The sequence below is a fragment of the Carassius carassius genome, chromosome 26 (genome assembly GCF_963082965.1).
Source record: "Carassius carassius chromosome 26, fCarCar2.1, whole genome shotgun sequence".
NCBI lineage: Eukaryota > Metazoa > Chordata > Actinopteri > Cypriniformes > Cyprinidae > Carassius > Carassius carassius.
Window position 1 is genome coordinate 13,461,049 of NC_081780.1, and position 21,223 is coordinate 13,482,271.

The 21,223-nt window shown below is 36.4% G+C and overlaps 1 protein-coding gene and 1 pseudogene across 2 annotated transcripts; one reads left to right on the forward strand and one right to left on the reverse strand.

The window, feature by feature from the left end:
* Positions 1 to 1,355: 1,355 nt before the first annotated feature.
* On the reverse strand, positions 1,356 to 13,222 carry ints13 (integrator complex subunit 13). Of its 2 annotated transcripts, none has more exons than XM_059511309.1 (17): positions 13,163 to 13,222; positions 12,486 to 12,731; positions 11,528 to 11,602; positions 11,209 to 11,411; positions 10,969 to 11,049; positions 10,787 to 10,877; positions 10,338 to 10,466; positions 6,860 to 6,944; positions 4,505 to 4,597; positions 4,325 to 4,414; positions 4,008 to 4,186; positions 3,462 to 3,626; positions 2,919 to 3,073; positions 2,562 to 2,792; positions 2,294 to 2,433; positions 1,690 to 1,825; positions 1,356 to 1,607 (listed from the first exon to the last, which is right to left on the reverse strand). In XM_059511309.1, exons 2-17 carry the CDS (start codon positions 12,702 to 12,704, stop codon positions 1,571 to 1,573), a joined length of 2,109 nt encoding a protein of 702 aa, XP_059367292.1. In that variant the 5' UTR covers positions 12,705 to 12,731; positions 13,163 to 13,222; the 3' UTR covers positions 1,356 to 1,570. The 2 variants fall into 2 exon arrangements, with proteins under 2 accessions (XP_059367292.1, XP_059367291.1); XM_059511308.1 differs by lacking the exon at positions 13,163 to 13,222 and adding an exon at positions 12,925 to 13,156.
* A 5,225-nt stretch (positions 13,223 to 18,447) lies between these two features.
* The window catches only part of LOC132105399 (myelin-associated glycoprotein-like), a 73,691-nt pseudogene continuing 70,915 nt past the window's right edge, over positions 18,448 to 21,223 (forward strand).

Genomic DNA, 21,223 nt, shown 5'->3' on the forward strand with positions numbered 1-21,223 from the left:
TGTGTGTTTAGCAAAATTCTTAAGACAAAAGGTCAATTGTGTTGTTCCGTGTTCAGATCATTTTTTGGTAAAACAGATTTAGTGATTTATTCAGTCTGGCAACAGTTACAAAATGCAACTACAAAGCTGGTTCTAAAAATATGAGAACAGTTCCAGTCTCAGCTTAATGAGTGTGTCCAGCTGGTTAAAGACCTGACTCTGAAGTTCAAATACCTTGATTTCTCTAATGGCTTCCAAGCAGAAGTCTTAGCTGCAGGCACTGAGAATGCAGAGAGTAGCCTGGGGCAGTTATTTTGCCCTGTTGGATGGATTTTACTCTAATCAAATGAGTGCAGGCTCCTTCAGTGCAGAAGTGGAGCATTCTGCATGCCAGGAATCAAATCCCATCTAAACAATCACTTTTACCTCCGCTCAATATGTGCACAGATTCTGGCAGGAAGCATTAGGATCGCATATATCAACACCACCAGATGCCTCTTCCTATCTGGAGTCAGAAAACTCGACACTAACTTCCTCTGTCCTTGGCTAGATTGCTCTTTCTGTTCATTACAGAGTTCATTAACTAGCAAGCTAGTTTTGAAAGCCTAAGAACCCACTCTCCCTGCAAATCACTCTCCAAAGCCACACCTCCTACAAAACACATAAACACGCACAGACAAACAAACCAGAGGCTAACCAGCGACACGATGAGACTGCGTTTGTGGAGGGTTGAATCAAATGCCGATTACATATCACATGCACAGACATGGTGTGTAGATGTATGCAAATATATACGCTGAAATGTTGGTAGGACAGCCTATTGTAGCACTCGGACCAAGGGATATAAGTGGATGAACATTTATGATCTTATGCTTTTGTGACTGCTATCGGAATGTGAACACTTTTTCAACCAGCATAACAAAAAAAAATATATAATTGAATGCCTTAAGTCTTGCGTGAGCCTGTCCCAAACATCTAGATGTCTATGGCCCTGTCCCCAATGGTACCCTAAGCCATTGTGGTCTTCCTCAAAGTCCAGATTTTATGACATAATGCTGCATTGACTGCTGGGTAGAATGAAGTGATGAAGTGCACATTGAGGGCACACATCAGATTGCTGTTGAGCACCTTTTTCAATCTAAAAAGACAAATGGGACACTCTATGATTGTGTTGACTTAACAGATACATGCTCATAGGGGCCATTGTGAGTCCACAAGAGCACAATAAATGAGCCATTTGGTACAAATATATATATATAGATAGATTTCCAGAGGTAAGTGGTGATGCTTTCTGAAATTCTAAGTGATATACAGGGAAGTACATTAACAATGATTAAGAAAGTAAGTTAATCAAAAATCAAAGATCATTTACGTCACACAGTCAACAATTTCTTTATTCTGTATCAGAATATTACACTCTTTGTACAAACTAAAGCATTTAAAATAATGTCCTTATAAAACTTCCTTTCTCGGTCTGGTACAAAACCAGCCTCCTGGCAAAAACAACATTTGATATCATACCAAAGGTCACATCACATCCTCTCAACAAATCAATGATCCTGCAGAGATGAGAAGAGGCGTGATCCACACATCATCTGGTGGCTTTTCCATTCTCATGAACATCCATCCTAATAAATAAAACAGAGTGAGTAAACAAAAAAAAAGACTGATTAATGTGTTCACAGCATACAAACAGTGAGGTCAACACACCCATTTTCTTCTTTCAGATGCTGGTAAAGTTCAGCCTTGTTATTGACTGAACTTAATCTTCCTGCAAACTCCTGATGCTTCCTGGAGTTGGCTTGAGTGATTCTATTAGTCCAAAGGGTGAGGAGAGACACAGGACCTGCAAAAGAAGAGACCATATTTAACATCTGTTTCTATTTGTCATAGATCTGATTGGCTGCTGTACCTAATAATGTCACATTCTGACTTGCCTGTTTATTCACTTGGGATGATGACCATTCTGACTTGACTTGTAGCAGCTAGTCCTGACCATAAAATGATGGCGTGCTGTTCAAGTAACTTGACTGTTCTGACGTAGCTGACGCTTCTTTTACTAGCTTTCTCGTTAATAGGTGTGAGTGCTAAAAACATCCTGAATGCCCACACATAAGTATCTCACACAAAGCATTTATCACCATTGTAAATTGGACCCGTAGCAGCTAGTGCATTCAGGTGTGTGTATTCTTTTAGTTGAAGATGTTGGTGATCTCACACTGTATCTTGTAAAGCTAGGTTTAGGCTTTTTAGATCAGGAGCATTCATACATCTCAACAGAGGATTGATTTTACAATAAAACATAAATGTGAACCTTTAGATTTCTCTGGAGGCTGTTGCTCCTCTGTAGCTAAGCGAGGTTTCTTGTTCAGGGGCTCCGGAGAATCTGGTGAATCTTTGATGATCTCACATTCACTCGGTTCATCCTTCTCTCGTTCCATTACTCCTTTCAGCCTGGAGGAGGAAAAAGGACACATACATTAGAAACACACACAGATCAGGAAAGACATAGTCATTAATCTGCAAGCTGCAGCTTGATGGATGTAAATGGGAATGTCAGCATCTAGTTCACTAACACCAACCTCTCGGAGTCTGTGGTCCAGCCCTTTTCCTCGGTGTCCTTGCCATTTTTCTCAGTTTTGTCCTCTTTGTCATCTCTCTTTCTTCCTCTTTTTTTCCTTTCCTCCTCCTCTGGTGGTTTGCTCCGGCAAGCACCGATACAGTCAAGCACACGCTGGTGCCGCTCACTGGTGCCCACGTGCGCCTTTACCAACGTCTCCAACTCATTCCACATGATTCGATACTGCTCGTCACTAATTACATAAAAACATCAGCTTTAACATTCATAGCAAACATGTATTGGCAAACTAATGTAATCTTCATTTCTGTTAACAAGCAGCTGCAAGCAGCTGACTTTGTAGGCAGTACGATATTCTCACCGTTTAGGTCCTTTTCCTCTGGAGCCTACAGTTGAGATGGGCAGAGGGTCACTCTTCCTCTCCATATCAACAAGATTATAGACGGTTTTCTGACAGGTCAGCACATCTTCATCTGTTAGAGTGTCCTTCACTATGAGGTTAGCTAATGGTACCACCTGAAATATAATATATATCTTTGTTATCTTTGCACACAAGTATTTTCGTAGCTTCATAATATTACAGTTGAACCACTGATGTCACACAGACTATGAGGGCCAGAAAGCTCTCGGATTTCATGAAAAATATGTAAAAATGGTTTCTGAAGATGAGCAAAGGTCTTACGGGTTTGGAACGACATGAGGGTAATTAATGACATAATTTTTTATTTTTGGGTGAACTATTCCTTTAGGCATTTTAAGTTAGATTATTAAAACTAATATTAAACATAAAAATTATAAATATGACTAATATAATTAATATACTAGAATATAGTAAGTCATCTTGCATCCTTTTGTGGAGGGCCCATAGCAATCAAGAACCATAGATAAAGATTGTGTCCCTCACCGCCTGCATGTTGAAGATGGTAGTCTGGGAGATGATCATTGGCCAGTATCGTGTGTATCGCTCAAGTTGAGATTTGGCTCTCTCGACTGGAGTTCTGCCTGCTGCATTTATCATGGAGTCTGGGAATGGAGTCAGACGATTCTCACGCATAAACTCACCGAAGTCCTGCAGACAAACATTAAGAAGATTTACTCTGCAGCCATAGACAGGAAATATAATTGTATCCCTATACAAAGCTGCTGCAATTTTTGTAATTACAAGGTGACAATTTTTTACTGGGGTACCAACGTCCTTAAATTGGTTAGCAACACGCATTGCTGCAAATTGGATCCATTTGTGGATTTGCTGTACAGTGAACCGTGAAATGCTTCACCACTACTAATGTACCTCTATAACCATGTTTAATAGTTTTAGCATCTGCCATTTTGCTTGTTAGTTCATAAAGCAAGTTGCAATGACACGTTTGTAGGTTAGAACGTCGTAATTAAGGTAATGACGGGGATGTAGCAAAAGTCTAGGAAGACAGACAGCACTTGTTGATCTTACGGTGATGCGGTAATCCGTCACTCGTCCACCGCAGCCCTCGCTGATGGAGGGTGGATCCTCCAATGTGGAGCGTGTGCTGTTCAGAACATGCAGAAAGATTTCTCCTCCATGGCTGCTCAACATGTGACTGATGACCTTTGACCCTGACTTGCGAGGCTGCTCTAGCAGCACAGAGCGACCTGAGAAGACACCAGACAAAAGATACAAAACTGCATGCACTTCTACTTATTTATCACTGAGCCTCTATGTCTCCGTTATCAAAAGAGAAACATAAGAAAAAATTTTTTATGGTGGGACAAAGGACTGTGAACACACACCATTCAACAGGAAATTGGTAAGGCAGGAAGATGGCCTGCTGTTAACGTCAACTGGAGAAATGCGATAGGCCCCTGTGCAGTAATGCAGTTCTGTAAAATAAAATAAAAAAAATAAATAAAAAATCTTAAATCTGTCATATGAAAAAAAAAGAAGAAAACTTCTCCCAGAGTTCCACTCACCTACACTGTTGGTGCGTGGAGTGCACCATTTGAGAGTGACGGTTTCCTTCAGCCCACTGTCTCTGCTGGTGCTGCCGGCCATGTGCAAATCACCTACACACCAAATATGACAGAAACATGAATAACATTCCTCTAAACTCCTCATTTTACATTCCACAAAACAGTGTTGGATTTATGTTGCATTATCCTGTTATTTAAATTATTTAGTTCAAAGGGGGTTATATAGGCAATTATGTTCTTTTACATTTTTAGATATATGCAACAAAAAAAAAGTCTCAAATACTGATTTAACCTATTTTCTTGCATTACACTCATTTTGGTGTAGTGTAATTATACATTTTATAAAAAAATCTCTGTTTCTAATTATTAAAACGTGTTTGTGTAATAAAAACATGGTAATAATATGATAATATGCAATGTGAAAATGTTTGCATATTCACTCATTGTTGTGAAGTTATTCAACAGATACAATATTTGTTGTTAAAAAAAACATTAAATTATGATTAGTTTTATAAGCTTACATTTCACCAAGTCTAACTGATGTGGAATGCAAAAATAATTAGAGCTGAAACAACGAATCGATTTAATCGATTAAAATCGATTATTAAAATAGTTGTCAACTAATTTAGTCATCGATTCGTTGCTAAATAACTTTTATTTGCCGTAAGCGGCTCATTTCGTGCATATTTCAAATCTGCGGTGACCAAAGTGTGGCAGTAATGAGCCATCGGAGGTTTTACTCAGCCAGTACAACAGGAGAAGTAGCAAATAGCCATTAGCTGGCCTTGTTTTATGTCAGGTGCTTCCCGAACAGCGTCTCTGCAGCCATAGACATCATATGATGTCTATGTCTGCAGCATTCAGCGTGATGTGGGAGTACTTTACATTGAGCCTTTAAAAAAGAACCTGTAAACTCTGCACTACTGCACTGTTTAAGGGGACGTTCACATATCGCGTCTTTTGCGCGCTCAAGTTCGTTATTTCCAACACCGCACCGCATCGAGTTAAAAACATTTAAACTTTTCAGAATGCCGCAACCGCACCGCGGGTCATGTGACAAGAACTAACCAATCAGCTTCATCCTTTCCCGTAACAACGTTAAAAGCTCAGTCAAGATGAAAGGAACAGCTGATCATAGTTGTATATGGATTTCCATTTTGAAATAAATTTAGTAGCAGAGCTACTGCAAGCGATTTTTTTGAGCTACAAATCCATTTCTCCTTTGCTGAAATTTCCGCGTCTTCAAGGAGAGAGCACGTCATAGTTGCTTAGCAAAGGCAGATGCCTCAGGGGCGCTTCTGCGCGAGCGCTTGGGAAAGGAGGAGAAAGCGGTGCGCCTAGCGTTTTCCACGCGTTTTTAGGCGCGATTTGTGAACTGCCCCTAAGACTTTCATTTGTGCAGATTCTCCAGTACAATGTTGTTTGCAAATGTTTAGTCGTAAAAGCTGATAACATTGCTTTTTAACAGTTAACATTTAAAGCTTTACAAACATGTTCTGTGATCAGTTTGTCGTTTACCAGTTCAAAATTCAGTCGTGCAGCCTAATTATGACTGAATGAGAGAGGTAAATGTTTAAAGATATTTGAAATGCACTTTTTTTTCTAAGTATTATTCACTGCTCTTTTTCACACAGCAGGTTTTTTGTGTGTGTCCTATTTTTTTTTCTGGACAACCTTCTGATGGATTTTACTTTAAATTGTGAGTTCCATTCAGGTTTCATGCCATTGGCACTTTTTTTGAAGGATTGTTTACAATTTCACAGCAAAAGCTATAAAGCTTTTTCCCAGTAAATAATAAAATACAATGCACTGCAATTTTATTCTGTTTTATCCTTATTCTTCGTGAAAATATGTTCTGAAAGATTCCTTAATAAGCTTTGTTCGGGATGTTAAACTACTTTAGGAGCTCTAAGGACTGCCATGGTGAAAACATTATTTGAAATCTCCTTGTGAAATTTGCTAGAGTATGGGTCAGTGTTCTGATTGCAGAAGAGTTCGACAAAGGATTACTAACACAATAAAACAACTCCAGGTATATTTTTGATGAGGATATGACAGTGCAAAATGGTTAAAATCTCTTAAATCTATGCTGAATGATAAAGACCATTTATTAATAATTTACTTGGGGGGAAAATGGAAAAAACTAAAATATAAGTACATAAACCGATTAATCGAAAAAATAATCGACAGATTAATCGATTATCAAAATAATCGTTAGTTGCAGCCCTAAAAATAATCTCCAATTTTATTGCACTGTAAGGATTAAGAACAGTTGCTGTGGTCTAATGTCCAAATGCTTTAAGCAGAGATATGAAGGCTGTGTTGAATTATTGATGCAAGGGAATGAACACTCACCACTCTTGATAAATTCCATATGAGCATCTCGATGGTGAAGAAGCTCAACGTCGTAATTTGCTGAAGTGTTGGCATGCTGTTCCTCCTTCACATGTACACACACACACACACACATCAGCAGCTGGGCTTCTACACAACTAAAACGCCACAATCTACTGCTGCTTTCATGTTTGAAGAGCACAGATTATAACATAACTGCGCCCTCACAGAACTGAGGTCCATGAAGGCCTCAGAGTCTCCCAGCTGGTTTATATGCAGTGGAGATCAGAGGCTGTAAGCTACAAACAGAGCTTATGCACATTAAGAAAAGGAGAAGACAGGAGAAGGACTGAGGGAAAACAAAGAAAGGGTGGACTCCATGGAGCAGGACGTTTCATCCCTGGGGCCACTGGTCTCAAACACACATCCTAAAACTACTGTGTGTTTCTGCAGCTTTTAAAAACACAAGCGACCAATACAAGAAAACACACTTTACATCCGGCCACACCCAGCCAGGGCAAGATACACCACCCAGGAAAAAGAGAGAGAGAGAGAGAGCAAATCAAGAGAGAAAAGGGTGCTAGAGGGATGGTTCTCTATCCAGCTGGTTGCTAATCCTCGGAGAGCATGGATGTGCAGAAAGAAAACTTTTAAATTATAATAAAGTCAACATGAAATGGCATTTGAAACCCATTTAACTTCCTTAATGTGACCCTTAATGTAATCCTTTTAGAGTGAAAATGATTATTAATAATAATAAAAAGGTGTGGGACCTGATTTTGTGTGTTATGAATTCATTAGATGATAAAAAAGTGGATTTGAAATCACAGTGATCCAAATGAATCAGTTCTTTTTATTCTGTCAAAGACTCCTATAAACCAGTTGGAATAGTTTGTAAATTAATTTGACTTACTGAATCAAAAAATAATTACAAAACAGTGTCTGTGAACAAATTATATATATATATATATATATATATATATATATATATATATATATATATATATATATATATATATATATATATATATAAACTTATATTAAATGTACCTGAGATTTCTGTTCAATTCTAAAAACTCGAGGCTGAGAACAATAAATGCAAAAAAACAATGCAGTCGAGGCCAAAAATATTGGCCCCCTTGGTAAATATGATCAAAAAAGGCTGTGAAAATTAATCTGCATTGTTAATCCTTTTGGTCTTTTATTTAAAAATTCACACAAATGTATCCTTTCATTGGATAATGAGAATTTAAAATGGGGGGAAATATCATTATGAAATAAATGTTTTTCTCTATACACATTGGCCACAATTAATAGCCCCCTTTTATTCAATACTTTTTGAAACCTCCATTTGCCAGTTTAACAGGTCTACATTTTCTCCTATAATGCCTGATGAGGTTAGAGAACACCTGACAAGAGATCAGAGACAATTCCTTCATCCAGAACCACTCCAGACCCTTTAGATTCCCAGCTCCATGTTGATTCTTCTCCTCTTCAGTTCACTCCTCTCATTTTCTATAGGGTTCAGGTCAGAGGACAGGAATGGCTATAGCAGAAGCTTGGTTTTGTGCTCAGTGACCCATTTCGGTGGTGTTTTTGAGATTTGTGTTTGGGTTACTGTATGGTTGGAAGATCCAAACATGGCCCATTATAACATTTCTAACAGAGTCAGTTACTTTAAGATTTTTTATTTGTTGGTATTTAATAGAAACCATGATGCCATGTGTTTAAACAAGGACCTCCAGCAGAAATATAGGCCCACAACATCAAAAATACTGCAGTATATTACATTGTACACATGGGGTACTTTTCATCTCTGTTTTCACCAAACCCATCTTGATTGTTTGCTGCTAAAAAAGCTCACTTTTTAGTTTCATCTGATCATAGAAACCATTCCCATTTAAAGTTCCAGTCTTGGCTGATAACTGAATATGCTTTAGTTTGTTTTTGAATGAGCTAGGATCATTTTTCTTGTAACCCTCCCAAACAACATGTGGTGATGTAGGTTCTGTTTGACCATTTTTTAAAAGGTTTTCTAAACCAGAGGCTGCTATTTTCTGCAATTCTCCAGCTGTGATCCTTGTAGAGTCTTTAGCTACTCAAACTCTCCTCCTCACTGTGCATTAGGACGATATAGACACACGTCCTCTTCCAGGCAGATTCGTAACATTTTCTGTTGGTTGGAAATTCTTATTTATTGCCCTGATGGTGGAAATGGGAATTTTCACTGCTCTAGCTCTTTTCCTAAAGCCACTTCACCAATTTGTGAAGCTCAATTATCTTTTGCTGCACATCAGAAATATATTCTTTGGTTTTTCTCATTGTGATGGATGATTAAGGGAATTTGGGCTTTGTTTTCCCTCCTCTTTATATTTCTGTGAAACAGGAAAGCAGAGCTGGATGATTTCATGTTTATAATCATGCTGGAGTGCTCAAAATTGTGAATATGAATGGGAACGTACTTCAGAGATATTTTACTCATAAGAACTTATAGGGGGGCCAATAATGGTGACCAACGAGTATTTGAGAAAAACATTTATTTCATAATGATATTTCCCCTCCGTTTTAAATTCTTATTATCCAATGAAAGGATAAATTTTTGTGAATTTTTTAAATAAAAGCCCAAAAGGATTAACAATGCAGATGAATTTTCACAGCCTTCTTTGATCATATTTACCAAGGGGGCCAATATTTTTGGCCTCGACTGTATATGTTTGTGTGTGTGTACTGTGTATATTTATCATATACTTTATATTTATGTATACTTTAAAAAAAAAAAATGTTAATATTAAATATATTTATAATATATAATTATATATAAATATATATCATATATTTCTTTGTTAAATGCAATTTTTAAAATCTACTGTTATTTAACACTAACCAACAATAAATTAATTTACCGATTACTGGAAAAATTTAAGAAAGTCTGCAATACCTACAACAGTAGCGAAAAGTGATAAAAATTGAAAAGGAAAATCTTTGTAAGATGGAGTAACATTCCAAAAAATATTTTCTGTCATAATGTGCATAAAGCAAGGAATGTGCACTGAGAAAGTACATAGGGTCAATATAGATTTTATGTTGACTTCCATTTTATATTAAATAAATTAAACAATAATATATAATGAAATTAAAAAATGATTGGTATATTGGACTGTAAAAATTACAACAGTTTTATAAAAGATACAGTCAGACAAACGTAATAAAATGGTCTTAGGATGTAATCCAGCCTAATTAAAGGAAAGCTCTTTAAAGCTGCCATTGATGATCAGAGATTAGCAAGAGCTGGATGAGAGGGCGGGGTTTTGATCTGGAGAAGTAATAGTAGCTCTTGTAAAGTACTGACCTGCTCACAGATATTTAATGTAGGCTAGCAAAACAAACAATAAACCATGAAAACAGCAGCTGTGTAAAGCACCCGATACAGTGCAAACAAGTGATGAAGAGAGGAAGAGAGAGACAGGCAGAGAGGAAGGTGTTTTCCAGTAAGTCTGACCTTCATGGGGATGTTTGTGATGGTGGTGGAGGCCAAATCAAAGTGCTGCTGAACCAGCACATTCAGTTTAGTGGCTAGATACCGTCCAGCTCGCACACTGTGAACCTCGCTGCTCAACACCGACGAGAGCTGCACACACACAATTAACATTGTCAATATATTTGAACACAGAACATGGAATAAATATCACAATGATAAGTGAAACAAGACATTTACTGCTGCTTTCATGCTTTAAAGTAGTGTTAGGAAGAATCAAACACTGGTCTGATTTTGGTCTGGTCTGATTTTGATCTGGTCTGATTTTGAATGGTATGATTCATTTTAGAGCTGATTGGTTCGACTGAAAGAAAAAAAAGCTCAGTGAAGCTCTAATTCTTTTTTTAATTCTTACGGAAATGCCAATGGAAATTCATTTTCATTTATAGCAGAAATGAAGAAAAAGATGCTACCTCTTTCTTTTGCCGATCTGAGACCAGAGTCTCTTCACCTTGAGGATAGATGTGGACCAGCACAAGCTCACACTGCTGAATTGGCATCAGTCTGCACGGTAAAAACACGTAACAGTAAGAATATAACAGTAGCATGTTAATGGCAAGAGAATAAAAAGGACTCCAGAGCCATCAAAACTGACCTGTCAGATCCTGCTGCCCGTTTGTTTTGATCCTGAATGGTTTCCAGCACACAGTCCTCCAGCATTCTGACATGAGTGTCACTAAAAAAAAAATAAAAAAAGATAAATAAATTTTGGGTACACTGGGTGGAAAAAAGAAAATAGTAAATTTGGAAAAACGATAACTTATCAAAATATGTTAGGCTGCATTTACGTAATGACAAATGTCTAATATCTGTATACAAATAATTTAGTTCTCACCTTTTAGCATTGGTGAGACAAATGATGCGCCCCCTGTTGGCCACTCTGTCAGCTGTGTCCATCAGAGTGGTACGAGACTCATGCTGATATTCTGTGATCTTACACAGTGACTCCACAGCTGCCACCAGCCCGTGCAGGACGCTGCAGCATTCAGGATCCTGACGAGGGTTTGGAGGCCCAACAGCTGCCAGAGCTGCCATCAGCTAACAAACGCCACAGACATACACTTAACACTAGCCCAACGCAATGCTTAGATTACTCTGGAACAAGAAGGCTGTGCAAATATGGATGTGCAGAGTGACAGATGTGATGATTTTACCTCATGTGTGTTCTGTTCCTCCTGCTTCCAGCTGTTCAAGATGTGAACCTCAGAATCGCTCACGATGTAGTTCACCTGAGAGTGAATAGTTTACCCCCCAAAATGTTATTCTGTCATTATTTACATACCCATATTTAATTCTTTAATTTCAAATGCTTTGTTTTTTTTTCATGGAACATTAATAAAGGAACATTTACGAATAATTTTCACACAACTCTTTTGAGTCTTTTCCCTTGCAAACAGCTCATTGTTGAGCTGGGTGCTGACCAATATTGATTCTTAAATCCCAAGATCAGTCTTTTAGTCTATGCTGTTTTCTGCAGGTGTACATATAAAAGTGGCAAACTAAATTTCACTAAAAATTATTCATTGCAAGCTTCCTATACAATAACCGCAAAAAGCTTTGTTACTTTTGATACGAAACAAAGTCTCAGCTTTTAAATTCTGTTAAAGCAGCACGGAGCGAACATAAACAGATCATCCTCTCCTTTTTTAGTACTAGTTACAGGGAGAAATAAGCATAAGTGCATGTCTGAAAGTCTTTTGAAAGAAACTTGTACAGTGCAACTGAAATGTATCATGTCTCATGTGATCGATCAGTGTTCAGATGTAAATAAAACATTATATTTGTACTTTACATACATCATAACTCTTGAGACTAACACTGTGCTAAAAATAGACTCAATATTCCATTCTATTTCTACTCAACTTATTAGTGATCATGTATGATTTAACATGACTGTTTGTTTATATTATTTGTGTGTATGACACTTGTTAATTTTAATAATTAAAAATGTAATAGTTGAGATGGTTTTCCTTCAGAAAAATTGACATATTTTACTTTAGAAAAACAGACACACCTTATATCCAGATGAACCAATGCTGAATCGAATCGATTCGTGAAATCTGTCAGTACTAGTTAATAGATTATTAAGAGCTCCAGTTTCCATCCACTCACCAGTTTCCAGGTGGGGTACACGTCGAACAGGATGCGGCAGTACTCCATGGAGCACTCGATGGCACACGTCCAGAGAGATTTGGACACTGGAGCCAGAGGAATCACCCCCTGCGAGCGGCTTTTGGTCAGCATGTCACACTCAATCAGCTGCCGGCTGGACTCTGCCATGTACGGGCAGTGATCGACCACAAAGGCCGTCTTGTGTGAAACTGAGAACATCCTCACCCTGGTCCTGCAGCTGAGAGACTGTGGAGAATAAAACAGGCTCTTTAAATATATGACAGGAGCAGCCAACCCTGCTCTGGAGAAGGCTGTCGTCAACATTTCTTTCTGGAAAGAAAATGTATTTAGTGTAACAAATAAAGACTAATAAAGAGTTGACAAAGGTTATTTCAAGTACTCATTCTTATTTGGAAAATATCAGTTGTTATTTTGTCACCTGTGTGTCAAAGAAATGCAGTTAGCTTTAGCTTGCTAGCATCGCCATCGCCAGCTATGGTTAAAGCGCACTCAGCAAGACCACTCGCATAGGAAATGTTGGTATATACTTGCACAGGAAGACAATACACTCAAAAACAAATAACTAAATATTGAAACTAAACGGAACAAGTCGGATTAGCTAACAGCCTGACAGGAGCAAAACAGAAGCGCTAGGGACATAAAACGCCGTTACTCACATCTGTCCGTCAGTGAAATCCCGCCCTGTGAACTCAGATAAAACGGTCCTGGTGTAAAATAACATCCTGGGGACACGGCTGACTGATTCATTTCAGGCTAAGTAGTAAAAATAAAACTATTTTAAATATTATAAACTGTTAAAATATTGTACTAATAAATAAATAATATGTAGATGTATCTCAAATAAAATCACCACTTACAATATTACTAAAGTAATATTTCCCTTGTGATTTGAACTAACAACACAGATTATCCTGCGCGTCTCTCTACAAACAATAAAACTGCATATGGTGCAGACACGTGATTTAGTTTATTCCAAGTGGCAGTAAATAAAGTTTAAAATATTCATGTAACCATCAATTAAAATTTTATATATATTTTCCTTATGTATCTTCATTGTTATTCAACAATGTTTTTACATGGAAAAGTAAATGTTTTATACAATTATTTTTATATGTTCGAAGTTTATTTTAATATGATAATTCATAGATATTATTGCACTTTATGACCCCTTAAAATATCAAAATAAATGTTCATTTTGAAATTACAAAGATGAGCACACTTTGCAGTCACACTTTAGGTGTCTTTAAATACTATGTAAAGGCTACTTACATAAAAAAAGAATAATTATTGCATACAATATACTTATGTTCATGTTGTATTGCAAAACACTTTGTTTGCTATTGAGGTGGAATATGGGAAAGATTAAGGAAAGGGTTGGTGGTTTGGCTGTAGATTAAGTATGGGTTACGGAATAGATGTAGGGGCAACGGTCAACAGTCTAATCACATATGTGTTTACAGAAATTAATTACAGCTGTAAATACATGCAAGTATTTTTACATATAAGTACAATGTAAATTGAAATGGAAAAATCTAAAAACATTTTAATTAGCTGCATTTATAGGAGACCGCAATCAAATATTGACATGTTTAAGGGAAAAATAACAGAAATATTTAGTAATAACAATAAAAAAAAATTATCTGCGGAGACTTCAATATTGGTTTGCTCAACCCACAAGAACACAACAAAACTACAGAGTTCATTAATTTGATTTATAGTACCGGTTTGTATCCCTCAATCACTCGACCAACCAGAATTACAATAAATAGTGCTACATTAATTGATAACATTTACCAACGTACCAACGTCATTGAATATAAAGTTAAAAGTGGTCTAATAATAAATGACGTCAGTGACCATCTGCCAGTTTTTGCAAACATACATACACTAGGACCAGGAAAGACAACAAAATATACACAATGACCTGAAAGGGGAAGACTGCGGAAAAGTGTGCGTAGATAACGCGAATAAAGTTTATGATTAATTTTTGACTGTTGTAACATCACTTTATGAAATAAATTGTCCTGCAAAGAAATAAGTAAAACTGAAATCTGATGAAAAACTAATGGAATGGAATTAATGGAATATTAAATGCATGTTAGAAGAAAAATTTATTATATAATGAATTTTTAAAGAAGAGGACAAAAGAAGCAGAAAATAAATATAAGATATATAAAAACAATAAAAATAATTATTATAGTAAACTACTGGAGGGCACCAGAAACAATATAAGAAACACATGGAAAGTGCTGAATGAAATTATCAAGAATAAATAAGGCAAAACGGGAGACACCAACTATTTTCTGACAAAAGATAATATAGAAGTTAAGGATATGACCTTAGATGCAAATTAAATTTTTTTTTTAAATTTTTTTTTTTTTTTTTAAATTATTAAATTTGTGGAAGAAATAACAACAGCAATAGAACAAAAAAATATGCAGTAGGGATATTATTGGATCTTAAGAAAGCATTTTATAGAGTAGACCACAATTTCTTGATTATGAAATTACACAAATATGGAATTAGGGGGACTGCAATTTCTTGGTTAAATAGCTACTTACATAATCGATAACAATATGTTGAACTGCAAAACCATATTTCAAGTCAAAGAAAATTACCGGTGGGGTCCCCCAGGGGTCAGTGTTGGGTCCATTGTTGTTTAACTTGTATATTAATAATGTATGGGACATGTCAAAAACACTGAACCATTTTATTTGCTGATGATACTAATTTAATCTGTTCTGGAGAAAATCTGGAACAACTCTTGGATACAGTGGAAAAGGAATTACAAAAAATGAAGAGCTGGTTTGATGTAAATGAACTAACACTGAACTTAAGTAAGAGCACCAACTACTCTGTTTATTAAATTAAAAGCACTAAAATTCAGAGATATTGTTAACTTCAAAACTGAACAAATTATGTATAAAATAAATAATAAATAGCTATCGAACAGTATTCAAGGGTTGTTTCAAATGAGAGAAAGCAAACATCACTTAAGAGGAACATTTGTATTTAAAAAGAAATCTAAGAACAATTTCTAAATATCACTGCATCACAACCAAAGGAGTTATTGTATGGAACAGCTGCAGTGAAGAGATGAAATCATGTACAACAATGAATACGAAAAGGACTCGAGGTGATAGTATTGTGTACAGGTTCATTGGTCTACATGTTAAGTCTAGTATGGAGGTGTTATTACTTTATTTGCTATAGATGGATGGAAATGAAGAAGAAAAAAGAAATAATGGGAATGTCTTTGTTTGATGTATGTATGCATATGTATTTATGTGAATGCATGGGTTTATGTGAACAGAAGGTAGGTAGATATATGGTGTATGTAAAGATGTAAATATAAGAGAAGCATCAGATTGTTTTGTATTTAACTAAAAATAGAGAAATGGGGTAGGACCTGAAAAGTTTGTTATGAACTTCTTCCTACTCCTTTTTGAACATGGTAATTTATAATTTGAATTACTTACAATAATTTTGAAAGATTTTGCTGAAAAGTACATGACTTAATTTGGCTGTTATTTTAATTAAAATTTTATATATGTATGCATATCATATCAAAATTAATAAATACATGTTCAAAATACTACTACTACTACTACTTCTACTACTACTACTAAATTCATGTATCTACAAATAAGTGCACTGTATCAAATGATTAATTTAAATAGATAATATTTAATATTATGGTTAAATATTAACAGCAATGTCTTTGTTCTCAGTCACATTCATGTCACATTGACTTGGGTGATTTGTGTGAATGTATGCTTGATCTATGAGCAGATTTTGAACAAAGGATACACAATTTTAAACAAGTTTCAACATACGGCAAATTTGGGCAGGACAGCTCTTAAAAGTTACACGTTCTCTTTTGTGAATGTGTCCTCTGGTGTCTGGTCCAGCACACTACATACATGTCAGTCGGATTGAGATTTGGGAAATTTTAAGGGCAAGTCAACACCTCAAACCTTTTGTCATGTTCCTCAAACTATTCCTGAAATCATGCATTATCCTGAAAAAAAAAAAGCCTGTGAAGGGGTCTACATGGTCTGCAACAATCTTTAGGTGTTTACGTCAAAGGAACATCTGCATTAATGCCTGGACCTAAGCTTTCCCAGCAGAACTTGCTGCCATCTCTATAGAACACACAAGGAGCCGACCATCTACCTGATTTAAAAGAGTCAGACCTCACAATCATTCTTTTTCATCCATTGCTCCATGATCCACTTCTGATACTCACACGCCAATTGTAGGTGCTTTTTGACAATGGACAGGGGTCAGCATGGCTCTCTGGTTTGTGTATTCTTAGAAAAAAAGGTAAAAAGCTGTCATCAGTAAAAAGCATGCCTTTCCCAAATGTACACTTTTGTACCTTTTAGGTACTAATTTGCACACTTTAATTAATAATATATAACTTTAAGGTACCATTATGCCCCCTTTAGGTAAAAAGCCTACCTTTCGTGACAGCCTTAGTACTTTTTCTTAAAGATCAGTTAAACAGCCCCATTCACCAAAATGCCATGCCTTGTTTGATCTGATGTCTTTCTATGATGTCCAGCATTAAGCTACAGCAATCTGAGCTCCAGTAGCTCTTCTGTAGCGACCTTGATGTTAAAACATGCCATCCCACCTAATGGCGAAATACTGTAGCTTAAAACATGTTCTCACGTGGGGAAGTCGTGGCCTAATGGTTAGAAAGTCGGACTCCCAATCGAAAGGTTGTGAGTTCGAGTCCCGGGCCGGCAGGAATTGTGGGTGGGGGGAGTGCATGTACAGTTCTCTCTCCACCTTCAATAACATGACTTAGGTGCCCTTGAGCAAGGCATCGAACCCCCAACTGCTCCCCGGGCGCCGCAGCATAAATGGCTGCCCACTGCTCCGGGTGTGTGTTCACAGTGTGTGTGTGTGTTCACTGCTCTGTGTGTGTGCACTTTGGATGGGTTAAACGCAGAGCACAAATTCTGAGTATGGGTCACCATACTTGGCTGAATGTCACTTCACTCACTCACTCACTCATACTGGTTGATTTTTTATCATTTATTATTGACTTTTTATTATTAAGCTTTATTTATATTCATAAAACCTCACTGTGACAAAAGGCTACACCAAATCTGCAAAGAGGAAGGTATTGAGTGTAAAGTACAATATAGTTTGTTCTGTTTGTGAGCAGCATGATGTTAACAGATACAGCCACTGCTGAAAAGAGGAAGGTATAATTAGTCAAATATCAGTCATGCATTGTTCCAGCATACAGCACAGTGACTTCCAGTCTAAAAAAATTTTTTTATCACAACAGTCGGCTTTACTCTTTACCAATATTCAGAGGATTTCTCGAACATTACCACACTTCTCTGGTAAGTGATTTAATATCAGTGGGATCTACAGGATGGTTTATTTTCAGGTGTGTCGATTCTGATGTTTTAGGTTGTTTTATTCTGTTCATTCATCTCTAAGTCAAATGTTTGTTTATAAACAACAAATAATAGATTACTTTGTGGCTTCTGTTAGTCTGTCTTATTTTGTCCTGCAATCAGCTGCACTCTATTACTCTTCATATTAAATGTTATTCATATCAGCTCTGGATTTAAAGAGTTTACAAGAACTGTGTATATTCAAAAACTGTTTATTAATTAAGAATCCAAAAATCCAAGTAATTTAAAAACATTTCCAACATTATTTAATAACTCATTTGCTTATCTGAAATGTTAACCATTCTTATTTTTACTTTTTGTTCTGTGCACACATTGAGGGCTTGTGTTGATGTAGAGGATTTTAGGGCTATATGTAACACCCCAATTAAAATCCAATGGTAAACTTCAACAAAAGAGTGTACTAGGCACAAAACAATTCTGAATAAAAGGAGCTAAAAGGCTTACAAAACACAAGGTAATGAACTGAATACAAACAGGTGTGATCTTATTAATGAAAAACCATGGAGAGAGGTCAGAATTCAACTACTGCTACTACATTAGGAAGCAAAACTACTGTGATGCACTTGTTGATTGTACTTTTGACTCTACACCTTATCTGAGAGAATTTTCCTGTGGCACAAATAGCCATGGTCTCACTGATGAAGCAATGATTTTGTTTGCTGGAGATAACAATACATAAAATGAGGTACATATACCATTTAGAGGTAAATGAGGTACCTCATGTAAAAGATGTACCTTTCTACCCAGTTTTGTACCTTTTTTTCCTTAGTGTACAGACGGTTTGTTTCAGATGATTAGTGATTATGAGAATAATATTTATCATTCCAGAACAACAATGTTGAATGTGTGTTTGAATATTATTCTTGTTTGTCATTTTTGTGATGTGATATATAATTTCTGCTTATGTCCGACCATCTTTTAATAGCAAGATGAGCATAGCGGAGAAAACCTGCATTTTAATTTTTCTCTTACAAGGTGTGTGTTTCTCTCTTTTACCTGCTTTAATAAGACATTTGTAAAATGAAAGTAAACAACTAAACATTTCTCATAAATGTGTGTTTGATAATACCTGTGTGTTTAGTCAGTTGTCTAAATGTTTTAGTTGCAGAGATGTTAAGAATTTGTGTAATAATATTTTATTTATGTTCTGTTAAAACAGAATATACATTTGCAAGAATACAAATAATACTTTTTACTTTATGAAAATTTTTATGTAAAAATTAACAACTGTCTCTTGTTTTTAAATGTTGAATAAAAAAAAATCAGAAATGTTTTTACTTTTTTCTATTATACAATTAAACATAGATTTATTTTTTAAACTTATAAAAAGTGCTAAGTTGACTTAACTTAAAAAGATTGAGGAATCCTGTTGCCTTAAAAGTAAATAATAATACAAAAATAAGTTAAGTGAATTGTCAAACTCAACTTTTTTTTTAATGATTATTTACTTAATAATTTTAAGGCAACGTGTTTCCTCAATTTGTTTAAGTTAAATCAACTTATCGCTTTTTACAGTGTACTTAGACTTTTAGGCTGTCAAATTTTTTAAATAACTCTGTACTTTAACTTAAGTACAGTTTCCGATTACCTTAATATTAATCAAATTTGATTATTTTAGTAATATTTTAATACAACCTGTAAAATAAAGTACTAAAGACCAAATGCATTAATGTAATAAAGGTTTAAATCAGTTATGTTGTATTTTACCTTTATTCTTGACTTTTTAGCATGTTGCAGTTCTGATTTGCAGTATTAATGTACTATCCACTTCAATTCACACAGACTGTTTATAGATTTTGTCATATTTTTAACGCTTTAATATAACATTTTAATTTTATTTGAAATGTTAATGAGGTCTGTTTGTAAGCTGAAAATCCTAATCAATAAAGGGTGTGTGTTGCTTTACTTCATTGTGTTGTGTGTGTTTGTGTGTGTGTGTGCGTCATAAGGTGTTTACTGTACAGCATCCAAAGTCACTCTGCCAGAGAAGATTGAAGCTCTCAGTGGATCCTGTGTGATCATAAACTGCATTTTTGAAATCACTGAAGATGACAACAAATACCTCAATGAGAAAGATGCTACAGGACTGTGGCTCAAAGATGGAACTAATGTGGGTACACATCAAGTGTTTAACTCCAGAGATCCCAAACCTTAACACTTTAATGGGAAAATAACTGGAAAACTGCATGAGAAGGACTGCACCACTGTCTTTTATAATGTAAGTTCAAAGCACAACGGTAAATATTACTTCAGGATTAAGAGTGGAGATCTCAAATACACCTACACACAACCCTTCTCCACTATAAATGTCATCGGTGAGTGATTTAAGCCTTTTATTTCTAAACAAATGTGTTAAATGTGGGTTTTAAAAGTTGCCATCATTGTCATTTTACTTTCTCTATTTCAGAGTCTCCTCCCAAACCCAGAGTGCAGCTGTATGTGGAGCAGAAGGAGGTGCAGGGTCAGGAGGAGGTGTTGGAGGGGAGCTCTGTGAGTCTGCGCTGCTCTGCTGAGACTCTCTGCTCCTCTCCTCCACCAACTCTCACATGGAGCTCCACTCCCAGAATCCCCCTCAGTGAGAGCAGCAGACTACAGGAGCTCATCTCTAATCTGAACTTCACTGCTACTCACCGTGAGCACGGAGTCACTTTCACCTGCACCATAACCTACCAGCTACAGGACAAGACCAAAACAGCACAGGACAACATCACACTACATGTACAGTGTAAGTCATGCTTTTCAGTTTTGACTTATGAATTGTTTTTTTTTTTTTTTTTTTTTTGTGAGGCCCTATTTCTTTCCCCTCCAGATTCGCCCAAAAACACAACAGTGTCTGTGATTCCCTCCAGCTCTGTGTTGGAGGGCAGTTCAGTGACTCTGATCTGCAGCAGTGATGCAAATCCAGCAGTGTTGAACTACTCCTGGTCCAGAGAGAGTGAAGGACAGTTGAAGCAGCTGCAGACTGGAGACACTCTTACCTTTAATAGGACCGACCCGACACACAGAGGCTGGTACCACTGTACAGCTCAGAACCAACACGGCAGCCAAAACTCACCAGTGATGCTGGACATTCAGTGTGAGTAATACAGGAACAGAGAAAATCTTTCAACCAAGTGACTGTAAGCAATGGAAACTGCATAAAAAACATTTCCAGACCGTTCTCGATCTTTCTCTCTATTAGATTTTCCTCAGATCTCAGTTTCCTCCAGCTGTAGCAGAACTGATGTGACTGTGTGTTTCTGTGAGGCTGATGGGAATCCCTCTCCTGAACTGAAG